The sequence below is a fragment of the Phaeodactylum tricornutum genome, chromosome 17, assembly GCF_000150955.2.
Source record: "Phaeodactylum tricornutum CCAP 1055/1 chromosome 17, whole genome shotgun sequence".
Lineage (NCBI taxonomy): Eukaryota > Bacillariophyta > Bacillariophyceae > Surirellales > Neidiaceae > Phaeodactylum > Phaeodactylum tricornutum.
This window is the reverse complement of record NC_011685.1, coordinates 573,383-592,373: the sequence shown is the minus strand read 5'-3', so window position 1 is coordinate 592,373 and position 18,991 is coordinate 573,383. Positions and strand designations below refer to the sequence as shown.

The following is an 18,991-nucleotide window of genomic DNA, read 5'->3' as shown; positions in this document are numbered from 1 at the left end:
CAATTCACGGTCTAGGAAGGATGCCGGTTGGTCCAAATTGTCATTGGCTGACAGTGAATGCCGCGAAAACGCGCGCACGCCCAAACACCCATTCTCTAGCGCATGCCTTACAGTTAATCTCAACTCACTGTCAGCTTACATTTTGATGGAGAAGAAGTGGCTCGGCAATCGCGCCCCTCTCACAGTCAATCTAATCCACCTGCTCTCAGGTCAGCACACGAGTCGTGATGTTATGAAGAGATTCGTTGGAGATGTTTGCGGTTTGCGATGGCTCTTTGTGTTTCTCTCGATCTCCATGGTCGTTGCCGTGTCTGAGACAGCGAGAGGATGGTCGAACAACTGTCCAACGAGATAAATAAGCCTCCACCCGTGATCTACACATTTTATCAAAACCTTGAAGAGACAGAGTATGACACACAAATGACACACGAGGACGATGCCTCATTATTGCAGAGTTGGAGAGCCTTTTGGCGACGCTCCGGGTGGGAACCTACCGTCTTGACACCCCACGGGGTTGCGGCGAAGTATGACGACGACGCGGAAGCTTTTTTGGCCGAATTGGCCAAACTACCATTCGACGCATTTCAACAAATGCTCTTTACCCGGTGGATAGCCATGGCTAGCGTAGGAGGCGGTTGGCTAGCGGACTATGACGTCTTTCCACTACGCCCGTTTTTCGACACAGACTCTGCGAGAGAGGAAAATGTTTTCAGTTTTCCAAACTCCGGTAATTTAACGTTGTACGAAGCGGTGGCCCCCTCTCTGGTCTCGGGATCGGCGGAAGCGTGGCGTGTGGCAGCGTGGGCGTTGCTCGAGGATGCGAAGAAAAATCTCAACCGTGATACTGGCCGCTCCTACACCTATTGGACGGACACGCTGGGGCTATTGAATTTAGTGCGCGAGTCTTCGGTATCGTCCGCCCCAATAGTTCGGGTAGAACGTAGGATGCTTCCCGGTGACAAGGCGTTGAATGGTAAGACGTTAACAGCTGAAGATTGCGATCGTCGACCCTTTCGCAACCGCTGGGCGGTGCACTTTGGACCGTTAAGTTTGCAACGGGGTTCTATTCCACCAGAGTTGCGCTTGCCGAAGCACCGCACGACGGTGGCTCGACACTGGCTACCAATCTGGAAAGATTTGTGTGTAATAAGTAAAAATTCGACAAGTTCTGCGGCCCCTTTTTTGAATGCAGATGGAAGAAAGTATTGAAGCTCACTGTAAATCTTTGCATCACGATAGACCAAGAAACTGGATCGAGCAGAGATGGTAGTTCGACGCGACTTACTGCTAATGTAAGATACTCATAAATTCTTGCCAACTGGCGGGTCACTGTCATGTAGATGCGAGCAAGCCTATTAGTCTGGCCGTGGTTGCTAACTGTAATTTCTTCTGTCGTTGACACCCACAGTCGCGGCGTTCGTTCTCTGTCCGATGTGTCAATACATTACAACATTACGTATGTTTGACCATGACGATGAAATGGAAACGCCTTTTGCTGACCATTTTCATCATTTATGAATCTCTGCCTTCTTTAGTATCATGTCTGAGCGTAAAGCGCAGGGAGTCGCGACGAAACTTTCACGTTTATCTTCATAGCACGGCAGAATCGGTCAACCAGAATCTTCATGCCACACCTTCTTGTCCATTTTCAAAGGTCTTTCCCCGATATAGGATTGATCTCACAAGTATCCAAAGCGAGAGAAAAAGAAATTTTCAGGTACCATTTTTATCAGATTGGATTAAGGCAACAACCCGAAGCAAATTTCTGCAGTCTTCCTCTCCAGGAACCGACGTACTATGGTTGGAGAATCTGTCTGGGGTACAAGCAACGGCAATGCTCTGGAGAAGCACTACAAATGTTTCACAGGGCCATGTGAATGCGACGCTCTTGGCTTTTGCCAATACCAAAGCGCAAACAATTCGGCAGTGGGTTGAAATTTTTTACTGGCTTCAAGATAAACGCCCTGGCGATAGTTGTAGAGGAGTCACCGTTGAGTACTTGGCTGAGCACAAGGTACCGGTTGTCCTCATCGAACGACGAATGGAAGAGGTTGTATCCTCTGAGATTCCAGACTCGAACACTTCGAAAGTGATCAAGCAGCATACACAAGCTTGGGTAAAGCGAATTTTAGTTGAGCTTGGGATTTGTCCTTTCACGAAAACTACGAAAATGAGCGGGCAAGGTCTTATGGACTTGGGTATTTCACCGGGGAGCATTGCCTACCACAGCTCTTTTGCGAAAGTGGATCAAATTTGTTTCTTGATGGCCGATACCTGGGAGGCGATTAGTGACATGATCGCTGCGGGACCCTCTGGAAAGGAGGGAGTCAGCAGTATTCTCTTGGCCGCTCCGGATTTCGACGACGATTTCGATCTCTGGTCTGGTCCAATATTTGCCATGTTGGAGGCCGGTGTTTTGGCAGCTAGTGCCGAAAAGGAAGTTGGCATTGTCTGTTTTCATCCCAAATACGCAACACCTGACGGAAGTAGCTGGCCAGGTTTCGGCCACATGCATTCAGTCCCACGATTAAAAACATGGTTGCTCGAAGACGAACCAAGTTGCCCATTATCCGACGAAGAAATTGCTGCTGGAGGAGCCTGGCAGCGACGAACACCCCACGCAACCATCAATGTCCTCCGTGCTGATCAATTATCAGCTGCCGAAGGACGGCGAAAATCTATCCATCTCTACAGCGAGAACATCCGTAAGCTCGTTGGAGGAAACGGGATCGGGTCGGAGAAGCTACAAGAAGATTTGGATCGAGAACGTTCTATCCATCTTTCAGAGTCGTGAAATTAAGACTTTAAAGTTAATGTGATGTTTCGCTCGCGATTTTAAGTACCAGTTTTCCGCATGTATGCTCTGTTGACAAGGTTTCTAAAACGCCATTAGAACGTAGTGCCGACTTCCAGTCGAAATCCATTGTATCCAAGGCCGGAGATAGTGGTGCTTGGACCTTTTGTCTTGATAGTAAATCGAGAATTTCTGATATTTCAGCTCCTGGTTGAGTGGACGACTGAAAATGTGTCCGAATTGACGCGAAGACGGTTTCATTAACAATGGTGGCGCCTTTAAAGAAGCAAAATCCGAGGTCTACCGATTGGATGGATCTTCCAGCAACGACTAGGCATATGCTACCGAATGGTCGAACAGCTTCGGTAATCGCCTTGAAAACGGGGGGTGTTGGCTCTGTCAAACACAGAATGTAGTCGACGCTTCCCGCTGGTCCCCCACCGAGCCTTTCTGTAATCTGGCGGTGCCCTATTACGGTATTGGCACCGTTCTCAATGCACCATGAGGAGCTCTCAGGTCGAGAAGCTGTAGCAATTATATGAAGTTCCGGGTGCCAACATCGAGCTAGACGTGTCGCCCAGCTTCCCACACCCCCTGACCCTCCAACAATGAGTAGATTGTATTTGCACTTCTTGGCGTGAGATTTGATACTGTCCTCTGGGCCGAGTCCTAATTTCATCAATGACTCAAATGCAGTGCATCCCGAAACGGCAATCGCTGCAGCTTGACGGAATCCGACATTGTCGGGTATTTCGGCTACGCATCGGTAGTCCACCGCAACGTATTCTGCGTATGACCCGGACCGAGCAGGATCACCGAGGAATGCTACTCGTTTTCCTACCCAGTCGGCGAGTAACGAATCGGTACCAACTTCTATTATTGTTCCACTTCCTCCAAATCCAGGAACAAAAGGACTGATGGGCACCTGTTGGCCCTGAGCTGGGCCGCCTGATAACTTTTGCAAATCAACTGGGTTTGCATCAGAGAATACCATCCTTACAAGAACATCCATTGGAGTGCACTTCGGAACAGGGACAGAGTGAAAGGAAAGAATTTCTGTAGCTGCTCCAAAGTGAGTAGCTCCGAGTACTTGCATAGTCGGTGGCACCATTGTGCAATTGAAGCTATGTGTTCCAAGATTCAAGAAAGCAAGTTGTTCTATTGGGATGATCTGGTTCCTCACAGTCTGGCAAAATGAGTGATTAAATTCAGTCAAGCCCTTCGGATGTGTTTGCAACATGTGCGACACTGGCAATCCTTATTTTTGTATGAGGAGTAATGTGTTGATGACGTCATGGAATAAATAGCCATTCCTGTGTTTTACTTTTTAAACTGACAGTCAAGGACTTTTCACTGCAAAAGTAAGCAAAGCACCTAACCATTAGCAAGCTGACAAATGGCGAAGGCTTTAGAAGGGGGCAGTCAATCTGCGCTCGTAAGGTTGTGGAGGAAACGACACGGGAGGTATTTATTTCTGGATAATATGTTTTACGGCAAATACTATTTGTGAATTACATTCACATGGAGGCGAAGCCAAGAAAATCAGCATTCGATTTGGTTCGTAGAAGAGCATCGATTTTTAGTCTTGAAATTTATATCTGTCTTTGCAAACTACTGTGCTGGCGACCTCCGAAAAGAATTTGATAGGAAGCTCTTTTTTCCGACGTTTTTACTTTGCGTCGCACATGTTTGAAAATATGACGCTAAAGAATAGCACAAGCACATCCACCTTTCGCCCCTGGGTCGTCAATCTTTTTGCAAGCTTTTTGTATATTTTTCTCGTTCTTCCTGTATCTTACAGCGGCTGCTTCGGCCATTTCTTTGTTCAGCATATTCGGTGATGGTTGCGGAGGTTTCATCGATTGTTTTTTGTAAGTGCCGACTGTCTCCTCTTCCGGACTATCTACTGTTCGCTCTATTTCCTTCTTGTTTCGCCGCCATCCTGTACTCGTTGCAAAACCTTCTGGAGTAGTCTCTTCTGCCTGAGGAGGAGTCGCATTTTTGGCCTGATAATCTCTCTTACTTTGTTCAGACTTCTGCTGCTGAACAATTCTTTCCAAATCTATAGTGATGGCCACCCCCGAAGGCATTTTTGTCTGTTATACGGAAAGAGCTTAGAACCCTTGTCAAAAAATTTGATATGTTGTGATCAGTAACTGTAAGACAACGGAACATGAAGTCAATCCTGTCGAATGACCGATCGACTGAAATTGTGACCGCGAGTGGCAGACATCGTGTCCGGCACGCGCGCAAAATTCAACCAAGCAATTTTGAGAAACTCACCGAGTCAGAATAGTATACGGCTATTATGGTACATCTGCTCGATAGATGTTATCCGAGGTATGACAGTGTACAGAGAAAAGCCCAAGTCAGAAAATCGTAAAGACTTTGTGTGCAATCAATTGTCGGAAGCCAGTCAGAAATACAGTAGTACAGTTGCCAAGCAAATAAGATTTGGAGAGTTTATCATGGTTATCGCAGAGTCTAGCCTAAATAGGAGCTTACACGCGGGGGCAACTGGGGCGCATTTGTTTCCATCCTTGTGATTGCAAATTGCGTTCGACGCCATCCATGTGCGCGATACCCATGACGGCAGTTATGACTTCAAACTGGTTCAGTGTATCGAGGCCCGCCGCCATGTAAGCATCGCGTTCTGTTAGCATAACTTGTACCAGTGCGGGTGCAACTTTCTGGAGCTGAGCCATTATCTTTCGAACACTATCCCGTGTTTTCATATTCTCCACATAGGTAGAGAGTTCTGACTTAAAGGCGTCCGGCGAACTCGCCAAAGACGGATCCGAGTCTCCCATGAGCTCCCGCATGCCGCGTTCTAGTTCCGAATCAGGATCAAGGAGCTTATTGAGATCCGTTTGAGCTAGAGCTTGGGTCATACGACGAAGCGTAACTTCAACATCTTGGTCACCTAGCACTATGTCGGCCCCAATTCTTTGCCCTTCCCGTACAGCTACGACGAATTCTTCGCCAGGCTTGAATCCGGAGTCGTTCAAGTTTTTGTACATGCCTTGAATGGCCTTACCGACAGCAGCTGCACCAAAACCAAGCATACGCTGACCAAGCCCGCGGCGTGGGGATTCTGTAAGGACGGGTGAGGCGCTTGCGAGCTCATCGTCTTGTTTGGTGGTTGCCGCTAGCGAGGCAATACCAGTCGATTCGGTGGGGCGTGACGCGACAGAGTCGGGAAGGGCTGGTACGGAGACAATAATTTTCGATTGCTTTGTAGACGCACCTTCTCCTGTGGCAGGTAACTCTGTTACGTCGGTTGAAATGGGTAGACGACTAGTCACGGGTGTACCGGGCGACACCGTAACTCCACTAACCCGCTTAAGATCGAGCTCGACAAAAACGGCACTGGGATGTACATCCTTTACTAGTTGGCCAGCGAGATCAGAGGATATTTCACTAATGTGTGCTGTTCCCAGGATGTATACGATTCTGTCACCGCGTTGCCATACTGATACAGTGGTGTCGCACGTTGCGGCGGTTGTAACAATCGACGGGGCTGGCGCGAATGCCGCTGTGGACGGCCCCAAGGCAATGCTAGCAGCTGCACCAGCGGTAGCCGCGAACAACTCGCGTCGAGAGAAACTATCAAATCTCTTCGAGCGTCTTTCGTTATCGACATTCGTTTGTTTCGAACATGACTCGGAGGAGGGTCGGGATAAATGAAGTCGCGAGAAAAGTCTAATTGATGTCTGCGCTGGGCGAGTCGTCCAGGCCTGAGACTCGCTTAAAAGAAGACTGATGGTACCCAGCACAAAAAAGGCGGACGGCATCATGATTGCTTCGATCTAACAGTAAATCTGACTTTTTATGATTATGAAAGGTTTGCGTGGGAGGAATTTTGTGTGCGCAGCCGATGGAGTCGTTAGGATCCGATACTGGAGGACGGGAGGGATGTCAACCCTCTCGCAACATCGCTTCCGACACCTGATTCTTTATATATTAAGTAAGGGTAGGGAAGGTCTTTCCGTAGGAGTGGCGTCGTTTGAGATTGGTGACAATGCGCGTGCCGGGATCTCCTTTCCGCTATCTTACAGTTAGCCCTTTCCACTGTCTTTACAACGCAAACGTCAGAACGAAACAAGTCGCCGTTGATTTGGCCAGTAAAAACGATAGCCAATCAAGTACCTCCAAATATGACTTTATTGTGATAAATAGCATAAATTTGTTGTTTGGGCTATCGTATTCTGAACCCAAATGTGTGACATGAAAGTTCCGTGGATTTGCGGCATCAAAGCAACGAAACGAAAAACGATTCGAGTGACGGTGGATCCACTCCTTTTGTTCCTTTCCTCTTCGCCTTCGACAGTCTCGTCTTTCGTGTATAGATGGCCTAGCCATGGCCCCTTTTGAGACCACAGCACTCCATCATGAGGATTGGGCGAACTTCTGGCTGTCATCAACAACCTTGAGCTTTGCCGCCGGAGCGCTGTCGGCCTCACTCGTTTGGTACGCCTCTTTGTCAAGTCCTTCCTATGTACCCGTGAGAAAATTTCCTCGGGTAGGACCCCGAAAGCAGGAAGAGAAAGCTAAATTATCTTCTTGGCATCTTTCGGTAGAAGAACTGCGCTCTCGGATCGGTGAATTGCCTTCGTTGAAGACTCGTACACGGTGGCCATGGGATCGACGACGGTCCCCATCACCTATAGCCTCGAAGGAAGAGGCGATTCGCACGCACTCGCCAGCTATACCATCGACTCCGGATACGCGCTCTTCCCCTTCTGCTCAAAAGTCGGGAACATGCATCGGCAGCATTTTTGGCTTGGACGTCGGTGGTACCTTGGCGAAGCTGGTCTATTTTGAACAAGAAACAGATGCTCCTGTCGAAGGCCATCGGGAGCGACAGTACCGCAACGCGGCTTCGGCGCAGACGGTATTGAACGCACGCAATAGGGTGGACGATAGTGGAATCGACTTGTGTGAGTCAAAAAGACGCATCGGATCACCTACCCGACACCACGGCGCAAACGGCAGTACACGAGCACCTCCGCTGGGTACAATGCATACAGGGAGCAACAGCCTGTCCAGCTCAGATTCCAACGCTGACTTGGAAAAATTGTCTTATCTGCGACAAGAGTCGATGCCGGATGACTTGATTTTGTACGCCAAAGCCGTGCAACAACCAAATGACTCTTTACACGATGAACACTTACGGAAATCTCGATCCATGCTTAACTTGTCGGGCTCTTCCAAAGATCGGGCCGAGGCGATGGAACGGTTCTATGATTTTGCCCGGCGGCTCGACTCCTACCGCGCTGGAGCCAAGGATCACAAACTCTCGTTTTATAGCCGTGAGCTCGGTGGCGAATTCCATTTCATACAATTCGAAACCCGCCGAATGCAAAACGCCATGGACTTGATACGGGCCAACGATCTACACAATCACATTGTGGAAATGGGTGCCACTGGAGGGGGTGCGCACAAGTTTGCATCCGCTTGGCAGGAGGAGCTCGGCATCACCATGCACAAGGAAGAAGAGCTAGAAAGCCTGGTTGCCGGTATGCAGTTTGTTCTGAGTACAGTAATAGGCGAATGCTACACATATAGACCTGAAGAACTGTCCAGGGCATCCTCGCGGACTCCTTCAACTAGTGAATCATCGGCTGGAGCTACTGCTACTATCGGCAATTCGAAAGTTCCGATTGGCAAGCCCCTATCAGAAGATGAAAACGACGAAAGAATACGGAGAGAGGATAAAGCGAAAAGCAAAGGTGACGGATGGCGGTGGTCACGGAAAGTTCAACGAGACGCCATCACATACTCCTCAACTTATCCATACATGCTGGTTACGATTGGAACTGGTGTAAGTATTCTACGTGTGGATGGTCCACGCAAGCATGAACGTGTTTCTGGTTCGACCATTGGTGGTGGGACTTACTGGGGTCTGATTCGGCTCCTTACGGATATTGACGATTTTGAACATGTAATGCGACTAGCGGAACAAGGCGATGCGACAAAAGTTGATATGATGGTGGGGGATATTTACGGCAACAAGAGCGACGCTTTGGAGAAGCTGGGCCTGCCATCAAATTTGGTGGCGTCCTCGTTTGGAAAGCTTGTAGCCAAAGATGATCCAGCAAATGGTTTGAAGGAAGAGGATTTGGCAAGAGCTCTCTTACTCATGGTCACCAACAATATCGGGCAAGTTGCTTACTTGAATGCAAAGCTGCATAATACACCACGCATCTACTTTGTAGGAAATTTTTTGCGACAAAATAATATTTCACAAAGGCGTTTGGCGTACGCGATAGACTTTTGGAGTAAAGGTGAGATGGAGGCTCTCTTTTTGGAGCATGAGGGCTACTTCGGTGCGCTGGGAGCCTTCTTGTTAAGCCAAGGCATTTCGGAAAGCAAGCAAAGGGCTTGGAAGAGCAGTCAATCGGTCTCTTCTATAGGCGAAGCATCAGTTGAGAATGAAGGGAGCGCTCGTCCTTCTCTGAATCGAAGGCACACCATTTTTCCGACGGATTTTAGAAATGCTCTCTCCAGTGTATTTTCATAGTTGTATCGAGAATCGCTGCTAATCAACCTCCCGAACGTTCCCGTGTAATTCCGTTGAGACCTAGGGAACGAAGGTCTTAAGTTCGCAAAGTCGGAAGAAATGCAAAACAACAAGCCTGTCGTCGCCTCCCAGAAAGGGTTGAAGACCTGTAAGGTAGATTTATGAGAAGACGAATAATCTTCGTCGTAATACAATCAATTAGGATCGAGACCAGCCGCTGGCAACAAACTGTGGAACTCGCAAGTCCGAACAATCTCTCTATTGGAAGGGCTGTATTTCGATTTTGATAACAAAGGGATTTGACAAAGTCTACTTGATCACTGTCCTTCCATCTGCAGGGAGGCAAACGAGAAGCGACGGTAGACGATGGTCTACAACCCCTACAGCAAACGGAACAGTGTCTCTGCTCGACGAATGTCTATGGGTCTTCCTTCGCTCATAAATAATCAAACGATCCCAAAGATCATAACTTATATCTATAAACGCCCGCTTGCTTTTTGCTCCATGTAATCCGAAAGGCTTAGACCTCTTCGGTTGCGTTTTCGCTTCATTGAACTATTTGATCCGAACAGAATAGATGTAGCCGATGCCTGAGCAAGCCCTTCTTCATCTATAGCAAACTGATGGCTCTCGCTAAGGGCAGCGGTGTTGTCGTCGGTTTCTTGAACGAGATTAGGTGGCGGAATGTTCGAGTATTCTTTCGGAGCGTCTTCGCTTCCCCCGACTTCCCCTACTTTCGCTTCTTCCGTGTCGTCATCTTGCCCTACCTCCCAGAGAATCTTCGGTTTCACTCGACGGCGAGCATACGGGTTGAACGTATCTTTTTTGGCGGAACCCGATAGTGCACTGTCAAGTGGCTTGTTAGCCTCCCGGTCTGCTTTTTGATTTGCTTGGACGGCACGCAGGTTAACTTTGGCCCAATTTCGATCTTTCGCTCGTTGGTTTAGCAATCGCTTACGATTATCCACGACATCAAGCATCTTTCTTTCATCTTGTATAATCTCCTCCAGGTTCGCCTTTGCACGCTCAAGAGTCTGTTCAGCATCCTTCACGCTCTTCTCAAAAGACGCATCATTACTGTCAGATTCCATCAAGCTTCGCTTGGCATCGTTCAATTTTTTCTCTGCTTCATTGACAAAATCTTTGCCAGCTTGAACTGCGATCGCAGCCTTGGTCAGCTCCGCTCCAAAATTTCCCAGCTTTTTTCCTTGTTTCTTTCGTTGTTGAAGATTGCGCTCAATGTCTTCAGTAGTATATACGTAGTTGTGAACCAAGTCGTGCTGGAGACGATGAAGTTTGTTTCCTTGTCGCTTCGTTAAAGGCTCTTGGCGATTGTTTCTCATCACAGTCACGTACTTCTTCATGTCCACTTCGTCCGGCGGCGCATCAGAGACCAACGACATAGGAAACTCTTTCTCGTTTTTCCCAAATTTCAGAGTCAGAGTCTTCGTAGTCATGATGGGCTTGTCACCTTTCTTAGCGATCGGAAACTTATACACTTTCATCCCTGTTTTGACATCCGTGATTTCACACAAGCGATAGACCTTGTCGCCATTCTCGTCTTCTCCGATAAGCACCCGTACGAAGCAATTCAAAATAGCTGCTTCGAAGAAAGGTTCATTGCACCACCGTGCAAGGCGCCGGCGAGGAACTGTTACTTTTTTGAAGTCCTCCAAAGTGGCTTCAACCGCCGAACCTCCACTCCGATCCGAAGTCGTCTTACTCCTGGATACGTCGGCGCCGTCGCGGTCATCTTCGGAATCCATTTTCTCGTCATCTTTGTCGAGACGTGAAACTGTCGATTTCGGTGTTTTGGCCTTCTTTTGCCACGGCATAAAGCCCCCATCATCATAATCTTCATCGGAATCATCATCGGAATCGTCGCCGAAGTCCATTTCACTGTCATCGGAATCTTGCTGCTTCTGTATTTTGCGCTCTTTCTTCAAGGCCGCTAGAGCCGCGGCCTTTTTGCTCTTCGCTCCTTTCGCATCCTTGTCACGAGTAGATTCTCGCCGACTGGCTCCAGCGAGTTTTCTCGCGAGGGCTTGGTCGTCATCTGCCGTACCTTTTTTGGCAGATTTCTTGCCCGGGGTTGCCTTACGCTGTGCTGTAGATTGAACATTTCCCGATTTCTCGTCTGCCTGGCGTCTGTTAATAAAGAACCCAAAAATGAGCGGAGGTCAATGCACCGTGCCGTTGAAAGCACCACAATTTACTTACTTGGCCTCTTTAATGGCTTTTTTCAAATCCTGTTCGTTCTTGAGTTTTTCAAAACGCTCGCCCAATATTGCTTCACGTTCGAGCTCTGGCAGGGTATCTAGATATTTGCGATCGTCTTCGTCGCGGATCAAAGCTTCGGTATTATTAATGTCGAGTTCCCGTTCTTCGTCGCTACTGACATCGTCGTCACCAAAGATTTCCTCGTCTTCCTCAACAATGACCTTCTTTGCCGCAGTTCTGCGTTTGGGTCGACCGTTTGCAGTCGATCTTTTCGCCGCGACTGCTTCTTCGTAGTCTGACTCCTCATCATCGTCATCGTCGCCAAAGATTTCATCATCTTCATCGTCGTCGTCTTCAGTGTCTTCCTTCGGAATAGGACGTCGGAGCTGTTTACCCCCAGCCGGCGAGCGGGAAATTTTCGATGCCTCAGACGGCTCCTTTTTCTCCTGTTCGGGTTCAGGCCTTCGAAGTTGCTTTCCCCCTTCGGGTGAACGTATGATTGCAGCAACCTTTGGAATATCCTCTTCTGATTCCGCCCGACGTAGTTGTTTTCCACCTGCCGGGGATCGAGAAATATTTGTTGGCTTCGGCGTTTCCTCTTCTTTCTCAGCTTCAGGGCGACGTAATTGCTTGCCACCGGCGGGAGATCGCGAAATGGTTGTTGGCTTGGGCTTTTCTTCCTCGTGTTCGGGTTCTGGTTGGCGAAGCTGCTTTCCCCCACCCGCTCCACCATAAATTGCTTTCCCTCCGCCACGCTGCACCGGCTTAATTGGTTGGACATTTTCCAGAACTTCTACTTCGTCATCGTCTTCTTCCGAGTCATCGTCGTCTTCTTGTGGCGGAGGTCTCATGCTGGACAGCATTTTGCCTCGGGCTTGCGGAACCGCCGGCACTACAACCGGGGCCGGCGCAGAAGCTGGCGTTTCTTCTTCCACCACCACCACATCCTCGTCGTCTTCGCTCTCGCTTTCGCTGTCTTCCGCTTGCTGTTGCTGGGCGTGCATTCGAATAAAGTTTTTGCCCCCTCCACGCGGCATTACGCGTACGGTCTGGGATTGTGGAGCAGTCTGGTCTTCCTCGTCGTCTTCGTCGTCGTCCAGCTCTTCATCGTCATCTTCACTCTCATCGTCGTCGTCTTCCTGACCTCCACTGTTGTAAACAATCACAGAATTAGACAGACAGAAAACTAGGTAGATACAGTTATTTGATCAAAACGCGGGACCGGGGGCTTACTTACGATGGACGCAAATATTTTCCGCCTCCTCCCGACGGGCGCAGCTGCTTGCCACCACCGGCTCGACTAAAAATCTGCTGTTGCGGGGGGTCTTCTTCCTCCTCTGAGGAAGATTCTTCATCATCGTCTTCGTCGTCGTGCCGCGGTCGGAGATACTTGCCGCCGGGTCGGACTAACTGCTTGCCCCCACCATTACGGTGGAACACTTGTGGAGACGAGTCGTCTTCTTCGCTACTGTCTTTGTCGTCCCCCGGAAAGGTTCGACGAATATTGGGCTAAAGCAGTATGAGCCAATCGTGAGAAAAGAAGGTCGCTCTTTATGGTCCCTACGACCACCGAAGGAACGATTTGTCCGGCACAGACAATCCTGCACGGACTCGATTTCCCAACTTACCATGATTTCTTGACGATTGAATTATTAGAGGCGAAACGTTTCAGCAAGGTCTACGCGGATATATCCTGGTTTCGTTCAAAGCGCAATGCTTGCTGGCGAGCTGGGAACAACCGAGCTTACGGTTGATAATTGCAGTCTTACACTGCAATCCTTGGTCTTTTTGTGGTATCCGCATTTTCGGACCACCCGACCATTGTGCTCGCTCGTTCGTTCGATGCACGCGCACTCACAGCCAACCCTGGGATGAGCCCCCCTACCCCGCAAATCCCCTCCCCAACCCTGATAAGTACAGGAAGTGCTTGAGGTTTCTGACGGTCTGCGCACAGACCGAAAGAAGAGAACGTTTCCCTTCATTTTAGAAAACCCATTTTGTCTCCTGTAAATCCGCTCCAGAGCTATTCGACGACAAACGGCAATTTTCCGGAACCGAGCAGTCCATCTGCGTACCAAAACGGGGCAAAGTGCAAGTGCTCTCTCGAGGATACTCTCTGTATGTCGCCGTTGTCCTATTCGTACTCGCCGTCGGCGCTGGTAGCGTCGTACGAACATCTCAAAGCGCAAGAGCAAGATTTGCTTCAGCGCACGTCCAGCGATTCCGCCATGACCATGAATTCGTCCCAGAGAATTGTCGTCGCGGCGACACAGATCACCGGTGCCGGTTTACGAGATTCGGACGTTTCGGGATTCTGTTTCCGGGCGGAACGGGCCATTGAACTAGCCGTGCGGCAGGGTGCGAATCTGGTGTTACTGCCGGAACTGTGGAACGCTCCCTACTTTTGCCAATCGCAAGAGGCCATCCTGATGGATTTGGCTGATCCTGTGGAAAACAACGTTTTGATCCGAAGAATGCAACGATTGGCACAGATTTACAACGTTGTCTTGCCGGTTTCCATCTTTGAGCGTAAGAACAATGCACTCTACAACTCGGTTGTCGTGATAGATGCGGATGGGTCTCTACTCGGTACCTATCGAAAGTCGCATATTCCGGACGGTACCGGTTACCAAGAAAAGTTTTACTTTACCCCCGGCGACACTGGCTTTCGTGTGTTTGACACGAAAGTTGGCAAAGTCGGCGTCGCTATCTGTTGGGACCAGTGGTTTCCCGAAGCAGCTCGGGCTTTGGCATTGCAAGGTGCCGACGTCCTGTTGTATCCCACAGCAATCGGGAGTGAGCCCCAGGATCCAACACTGAGCTCGGTCGATCACTGGCAACGCACCATGCAAGGCCATTCGGCCGCTAATATGGTACCTGTAGTAGCATCCAACCGATTTGGAACCGAAATTTTGCAACATCCGGATGGAACCGAGAAACAACGGATTCACTTCTACGGAAGGTCGTTTGTTACGAACAATACTGGTGAGAAAATTGCGGAATGTGCGGATAACAGCGATCCGGAGGAACCCGTCACTATTGTAACGGCAGAGATCGACCCGGAACAGAATCGTCGCGATCGTGCCGCGTGGGGGCTTTTCCGCGATCGGCGACCAGAACTGTATCAGATCTTGCTGACTAAGGATGGGAATATGTAGTCATCAGTGGGAGAAGCTATCAAGCTACACAATCATTAGCCTTAAATGAACATAGACTTGTCGCTAACATCTTCGCCCATAATGTAAACTTCGTCAAAACCACCGAAATCACGGTCGGAACCATCCGTTATCCCGCCGGAAAGACCCACTACTACTATGATGGATGTCAAAAACGCTACCAACGCAACCTGCAATCCAAACGTTCGCTCGAAGTTTCCGGCGAGGCGAAATTCTTGTTGTCGTTCTCGGAATACAGCCGAATTCTCAGTCGGCTCTGCTTGTTCCGACGAAAACAGTGATCCACCATCAGTTGGACTCGGCGAGGCTCCGGTAAATTTGCGTGGCTTAAAATAGTTCGGGCGAGAACCTGGTGGGGCGGATGGTTTGGCAACATTCTTGTTTTGTTGTTCCTTTATTTCTTTTGCAGGGGGTCGTTGGTCGATTGGCTCCATTGGCGCTGACTTTTTCTCCGGCAGTTCCGACAACTCGTCGAAGTCTGCCTCTGGGTAACTTTCACGTTTTCTTACTTGTTCGTAAAACTCACGAGCAAGATCTCGTCCACCCTTCAAGTCATCGTCCGGAGATGCTGGTAGCGATAAAGTTCGGCTTGTCCTCCTGCCTAGAACCTTTTGTCCAAGGAACGCCGAGGAATTCCGCAGCAAAAGCGCTACGTGAAAGGAAACAACAAGTGCTCGAATTTTCGACATATCTACTGGCAGTGGGCGCTATCGGATAAGGATTTGAATTTCTGAATGAGTGAAGGAAGGAAGATTGAATCGGCCGGGTTTTTTTTCATTGTGGCCAACGGGTTTTCGCATTTACATTTTCAGTTCATTTGTGGCTTGCTGTGGTGATGTCACGGTTCTTCTTCGTGGGCCGATCCGTCAAAATTTTACGACTCGCACAGTCAGCCACACTTCAGATCTTCGGCTGATCTTGTTTCAGTCTGACTGTGAGTGACTGTGAAACAAATGATTTGCTGACGTCACTTGAGGTACCAAGAAAAACTAACAGTAATATTTGGCGGGATATGGTATGGCGTGTAAAATATGCTTGGCTTACTGTAAATGCAAGGCTTTTTTTTCACAGTCAGCAGAGGAAGATCCGTATATCGCATTTCTAGAGAAGTCAGACTGCACACTGATTTTTGTTGCGTTTAGATGCGTGATGTGAAATAAAGCCAGGATCTCACAATAGCGCTCTAAATATTAGACCGTGTTGATTTGACAGGTTATTGGTTTGTGCTGCAACAGCCTACCTATATTGCATGCATATCATACGTAACAAAGTAGATTTTCACTAGCGCAACACCAAAATTGGTTTCTGTGTCATATCCACGACTTTTCCTCCCATTGCTCTTGGGATTTCAATTGTCAATTTGTTGTCTTTTTTAAGCTGTTCTAATTCAGAATCGGAAACTGTGAAGTACGTTCCGTCTTGCCTCTTGATCATAGTTTTTCCTAGAGTGGCGAACCAATCTGGATAGTTCTTGATATAGTATGCATCCCGCGCTTCCTAAGTCAAGCGATTTGTGTTAGTATTTCGGTCCGGAAACACTCAAGGAGGTATTCTTCGACTTGCCTGGGCATACTGGTCTCGTTTGGCGGCACTCTTCTCCTGGAGGGACTTGATTAATTCGTTTCCTTCTGATAAGTCATCACAGCCATCACCGACCCCAGAAGCACTGAGGAGTACAAAGAATTAGCGTTTTTGGCAATATCAGCGCGCGTGGAATAAATCGTGGAAACGTACCAGTATTTACTGGATATTAAGGCATCAGCGCTTTCAAAAGTGACAAAGTTCGTCCCCCCGATTAAGGCAGCAGCGCTCCCGATAAATGCTCTCCGATTCCGAGCGCTTTGCTGCAACGAGCTAGCGTGAGGCCAGACGACAGCGAAGAGAAAAAATATAATCACGCTCAATGGAGTCATTGTACAACAAGCTGTCTCCTTATTGCTCGTACCAGTACATTTTGTTTTCCTGAGAGAGAATCTCTGCGTATCTTGGTGGAATCGCCCCCGTCTCTCTCCGCTCAACGTAAATGATATGCGATATAATGAGTTCACGTTCTCGCATACGTCAGCAACTTTAATAGTAACAATTCGTAGCACGGATGGACGGACCGACTGTGACCTGGACTCTGTGATGATCGATGATGTTATTCACAGTCAAGTACAAAATCATTTTCTCGGTAACAGTAACCAATTACATCAAGTTTCGGTATGAGCAAAGGCGACAATATGCTATCCATACGGCATAGCAGTTTTGGCGATGGCTTTGCATTCACCAAATTTGACTTCGATCGATATTTTTATTTTCGCTGGGTTGGTTTTCTTTTGAAACAATGAGATAACGCAACTGTAAACAACAATCCCTCGTGCCCATTACTACGTGTGCTCCGAGATATATTTTTACAGTTTATTGTTATTTCAGATCCTCGATTCAATCCATTTAAATTCTTCTTTACAGTTGGTTCATATCAATGCGAAAAGTCATAAAACTTTCCTACCAAATTTCAAAAACAAAGATCACTCCATTATTTTAAATTTTAAACTAATATTTAAACTGTAGACTAGCTACTCTAGCTAAAGAGCAGCGACAGATGGCTCTACCAAAGAGGATACATCTTGCCGTTGTCAAGAAACCACACTCCAACCTTCTTTCGTCTAACGTCCTACAATCCAGCGAAGAAAGTGGCCAAAAGAAACGCTATGTGTTTGGCTGAAACCTGAAAAGATTGGTCCCCGAAAATGCCCTCTAGATCCTGCATCCTGATTGCAGCTCTTTCTTGTTCTTCGGCATGGACGATATATACCCCGACAAATGGTGTCCGGCAGCCAATGCGTTTGGCCCTGAGTACGGAAGAGCCCGAGTTTGACCTTGACGTTTTGTTTGAAGAGGATGGTCCAAAGGAAGAACATTATGAATGTGAACCCGTCCAGTACGCATGTGGTGTAAGGCTTAGGCGAAAGATCAACATCGACAGAAATCGTAACGCATCAGTCATAAGTCGAACAGTTCCAATCTCTAAGGATTGGAACATAACAGTGAGTTCCCAATCTCGCAGGACCTCTATCTACTAGATCAGTCTGGAATTTGTGAAAAGCCGCTTTTCACGTTGTCTCACATTGTTTATTTTTGACCACCGGCAAAACGTCTTTGTTCTACGGCACAATAGGTATGGGAATGGGAAAAACCTGCTGCCGTTGTAGAAACTTACTGGCAGGTTGAGCAACAAGGCCTTGCTCTCACCGCAGCAAGTTACTCACCATCTCGCCAGACTTTACTTGACCCCTTTGGATTGATCTCTTGGCCTGGTGCTGTAGTGGCAGCTCAAGAAATGCAAGAATACGAGCACTTGATCCGTGGTAAGAAAGTTCTTATTTTGGGATCGGGGGTAGGTATTGAGGCCCAGGCGGCAGCATCGCTGGGGGCAGGTTCGGTATTAGCAACGGACATTCATCCAACAACTTTGAAGTTGCTAGAATATGGTGCAAAAGAAGCGGGCTTTAGGGGAGTTATATCAACAAGGGTGCTTGACCTCTTTTCAGTGGAGCCGCTACCCGATTGCGACTTTATGATTGTAGCTGACGTGCTATACAATGATAGACTGGGAGCACAAGTTGCAAAGCGCTGTCTCGAAGTAAGAAAGAACAACTCTTCGACTGTGGTCCTTATTGCAGATTCGCAGCGCTTTGTGCGCGAGTTTGAAAAGGATTTAAACCAGGGCTTCCGCGCTCTAGAACAACCTCGTGTAGCATGGGTTTCGCGTTGGCTGCCTCAATTTACTGGGAGCGGCGTCCTAATTGACACAGATCAAACATACTCGGTCAAGGCGCGTATTATCTGGATTGGACTGAATACAAGAAAGTAATCAAAGAATGTAAATCAGTTGATCTATTTCGAAGCCAGTCTCTCGTGAAGGCGTTGCATGTTTCTCAGCATGGCATGTAAGTCTGAAGGCAGTGGAATAAAGGCGACGAAATCCTGTGAGGTTCCTTGCAGCTCAAATCCTAGTATTCTAAGATAATTGAGGCCACCGCTGATCCGTGTGACGCGGTCGGCAATTTTGTTACTCAATTTGAAGCACCGAAATTTTGGATTCCACGGTGAGCTCATCGAGTTCGTCACATACTTGATAGAAGTTTCTAGGATTTCTTCTTCATCGCTCACTTTAACTTCGTACGGAGTGAAAGCTATTGCTTCCACAGTGTGTTTCTCCAAAGGCGATGACAGAAATAAGCCCTGTAAATCGCCGGGTGGGTATTCGGGATTTTTTGCAGATGAAAAAGCTGT

General features: G+C 48.2%; 11 protein-coding genes across 11 annotated transcripts; 5 read left to right on the top strand and 6 right to left on the bottom strand.

Moving 5' to 3' along the window:
* Positions 1-420: 420 nt before the first annotated feature.
* PHATRDRAFT_38937 (predicted protein) lies at positions 421-1,209 on the top strand (the record flags this gene model as incomplete). The annotated part of the gene is made up of 1 exon (XM_002182954.1): positions 421-1,209. One exon carries the CDS (start codon positions 421-423, stop codon positions 1,207-1,209), a length of 789 nt encoding a protein of 262 aa, XP_002182990.1.
* A 290-nt stretch (positions 1,210-1,499) lies between these two features.
* Positions 1,500-2,794, top strand: PHATRDRAFT_48470 (predicted protein; the record flags this gene model as incomplete). Its single annotated transcript, XM_002182953.1, has 1 exon — positions 1,500-2,794. Exon 1 carries the CDS (start codon positions 1,835-1,837, stop codon positions 2,792-2,794), a length of 960 nt encoding a protein of 319 aa, XP_002182989.1. The 5' UTR covers positions 1,500-1,834.
* PHATRDRAFT_48469 (predicted protein) lies at positions 2,781-3,905 on the bottom strand (the record flags this gene model as incomplete). The annotated part of the gene is made up of 1 exon (XM_002182831.1): positions 2,781-3,905. One exon carries the CDS (start codon positions 3,903-3,905, stop codon positions 2,811-2,813), a length of 1,095 nt encoding a protein of 364 aa, XP_002182867.1. The 3' UTR covers positions 2,781-2,810.
* Positions 3,906-4,497: 592 nt separating this feature from the next.
* On the bottom strand, positions 4,498-4,884 carry PHATRDRAFT_38934 (predicted protein; the record flags this gene model as incomplete). Its single annotated transcript, XM_002182830.1, has 1 exon — positions 4,498-4,884. One exon carries the CDS (start codon positions 4,882-4,884, stop codon positions 4,498-4,500), a length of 387 nt encoding a protein of 128 aa, XP_002182866.1.
* Positions 4,885-5,243: 359 nt separating this feature from the next.
* PHATRDRAFT_48468 (predicted protein) lies at positions 5,244-6,712 on the bottom strand. The gene has a single exon (XM_002182829.1). It carries the CDS (start codon positions 6,589-6,591, stop codon positions 5,296-5,298), a length of 1,296 nt encoding a protein of 431 aa, XP_002182865.1. The 5' UTR covers positions 6,592-6,712; the 3' UTR covers positions 5,244-5,295.
* Positions 6,713-7,577: 865 nt separating this feature from the next.
* PHATRDRAFT_3145 (predicted protein) lies at positions 7,578-9,140 on the top strand (the record flags this gene model as incomplete). Its single annotated transcript, XM_002182952.1, has 3 exons — positions 7,578-7,660; positions 8,105-8,374; positions 8,522-9,140. Coding segments are annotated over 3 exons (972 nt in total), but the record flags the coding sequence as incomplete, so codon positions are not given.
* A 653-nt stretch (positions 9,141-9,793) lies between these two features.
* PHATRDRAFT_38931 (predicted protein) lies at positions 9,794-13,168 on the bottom strand (the record flags this gene model as incomplete). The annotated part of the gene is made up of 4 exons (XM_002182828.1): positions 9,794-11,465; positions 11,538-12,686; positions 12,775-13,046; positions 13,166-13,168. The coding sequence occupies 4 exons, from the start codon at positions 13,166-13,168 to the stop codon at positions 9,794-9,796; spliced, it is 3,096 nt and encodes a 1,031-aa protein (XP_002182864.1).
* A 603-nt stretch (positions 13,169-13,771) lies between these two features.
* On the top strand, positions 13,772-14,695 carry PHATRDRAFT_38930 (predicted protein; the record flags this gene model as incomplete). The annotated part of the gene is made up of 1 exon (XM_002182951.1): positions 13,772-14,695. One exon carries the CDS (start codon positions 13,772-13,774, stop codon positions 14,693-14,695), a length of 924 nt encoding a protein of 307 aa, XP_002182987.1.
* Positions 14,696-14,798: 103 nt separating this feature from the next.
* Positions 14,799-15,402, bottom strand: PHATRDRAFT_38929 (predicted protein; the record flags this gene model as incomplete). Its single annotated transcript, XM_002182827.1, has 1 exon — positions 14,799-15,402. A coding segment is annotated over one exon (604 nt), but the record flags the coding sequence as incomplete, so codon positions are not given.
* An 850-nt stretch (positions 15,403-16,252) lies between these two features.
* On the bottom strand, positions 16,253-16,626 carry PHATRDRAFT_38928 (predicted protein; the record flags this gene model as incomplete). The annotated part of the gene is made up of 2 exons (XM_002182826.1): positions 16,253-16,379; positions 16,448-16,626. 2 exons carry the CDS (start codon positions 16,624-16,626, stop codon positions 16,253-16,255), a joined length of 306 nt encoding a protein of 101 aa, XP_002182862.1.
* A 909-nt stretch (positions 16,627-17,535) lies between these two features.
* On the top strand, positions 17,536-18,569 carry PHATRDRAFT_38927 (predicted protein; the record flags this gene model as incomplete). The annotated part of the gene is made up of 2 exons (XM_002182950.1): positions 17,536-17,742; positions 17,874-18,569. The coding sequence occupies 2 exons, from the start codon at positions 17,536-17,538 to the stop codon at positions 18,567-18,569; spliced, it is 903 nt and encodes a 300-aa protein (XP_002182986.1).
* Positions 18,570-18,991: the final 422 nt, after the last annotated feature.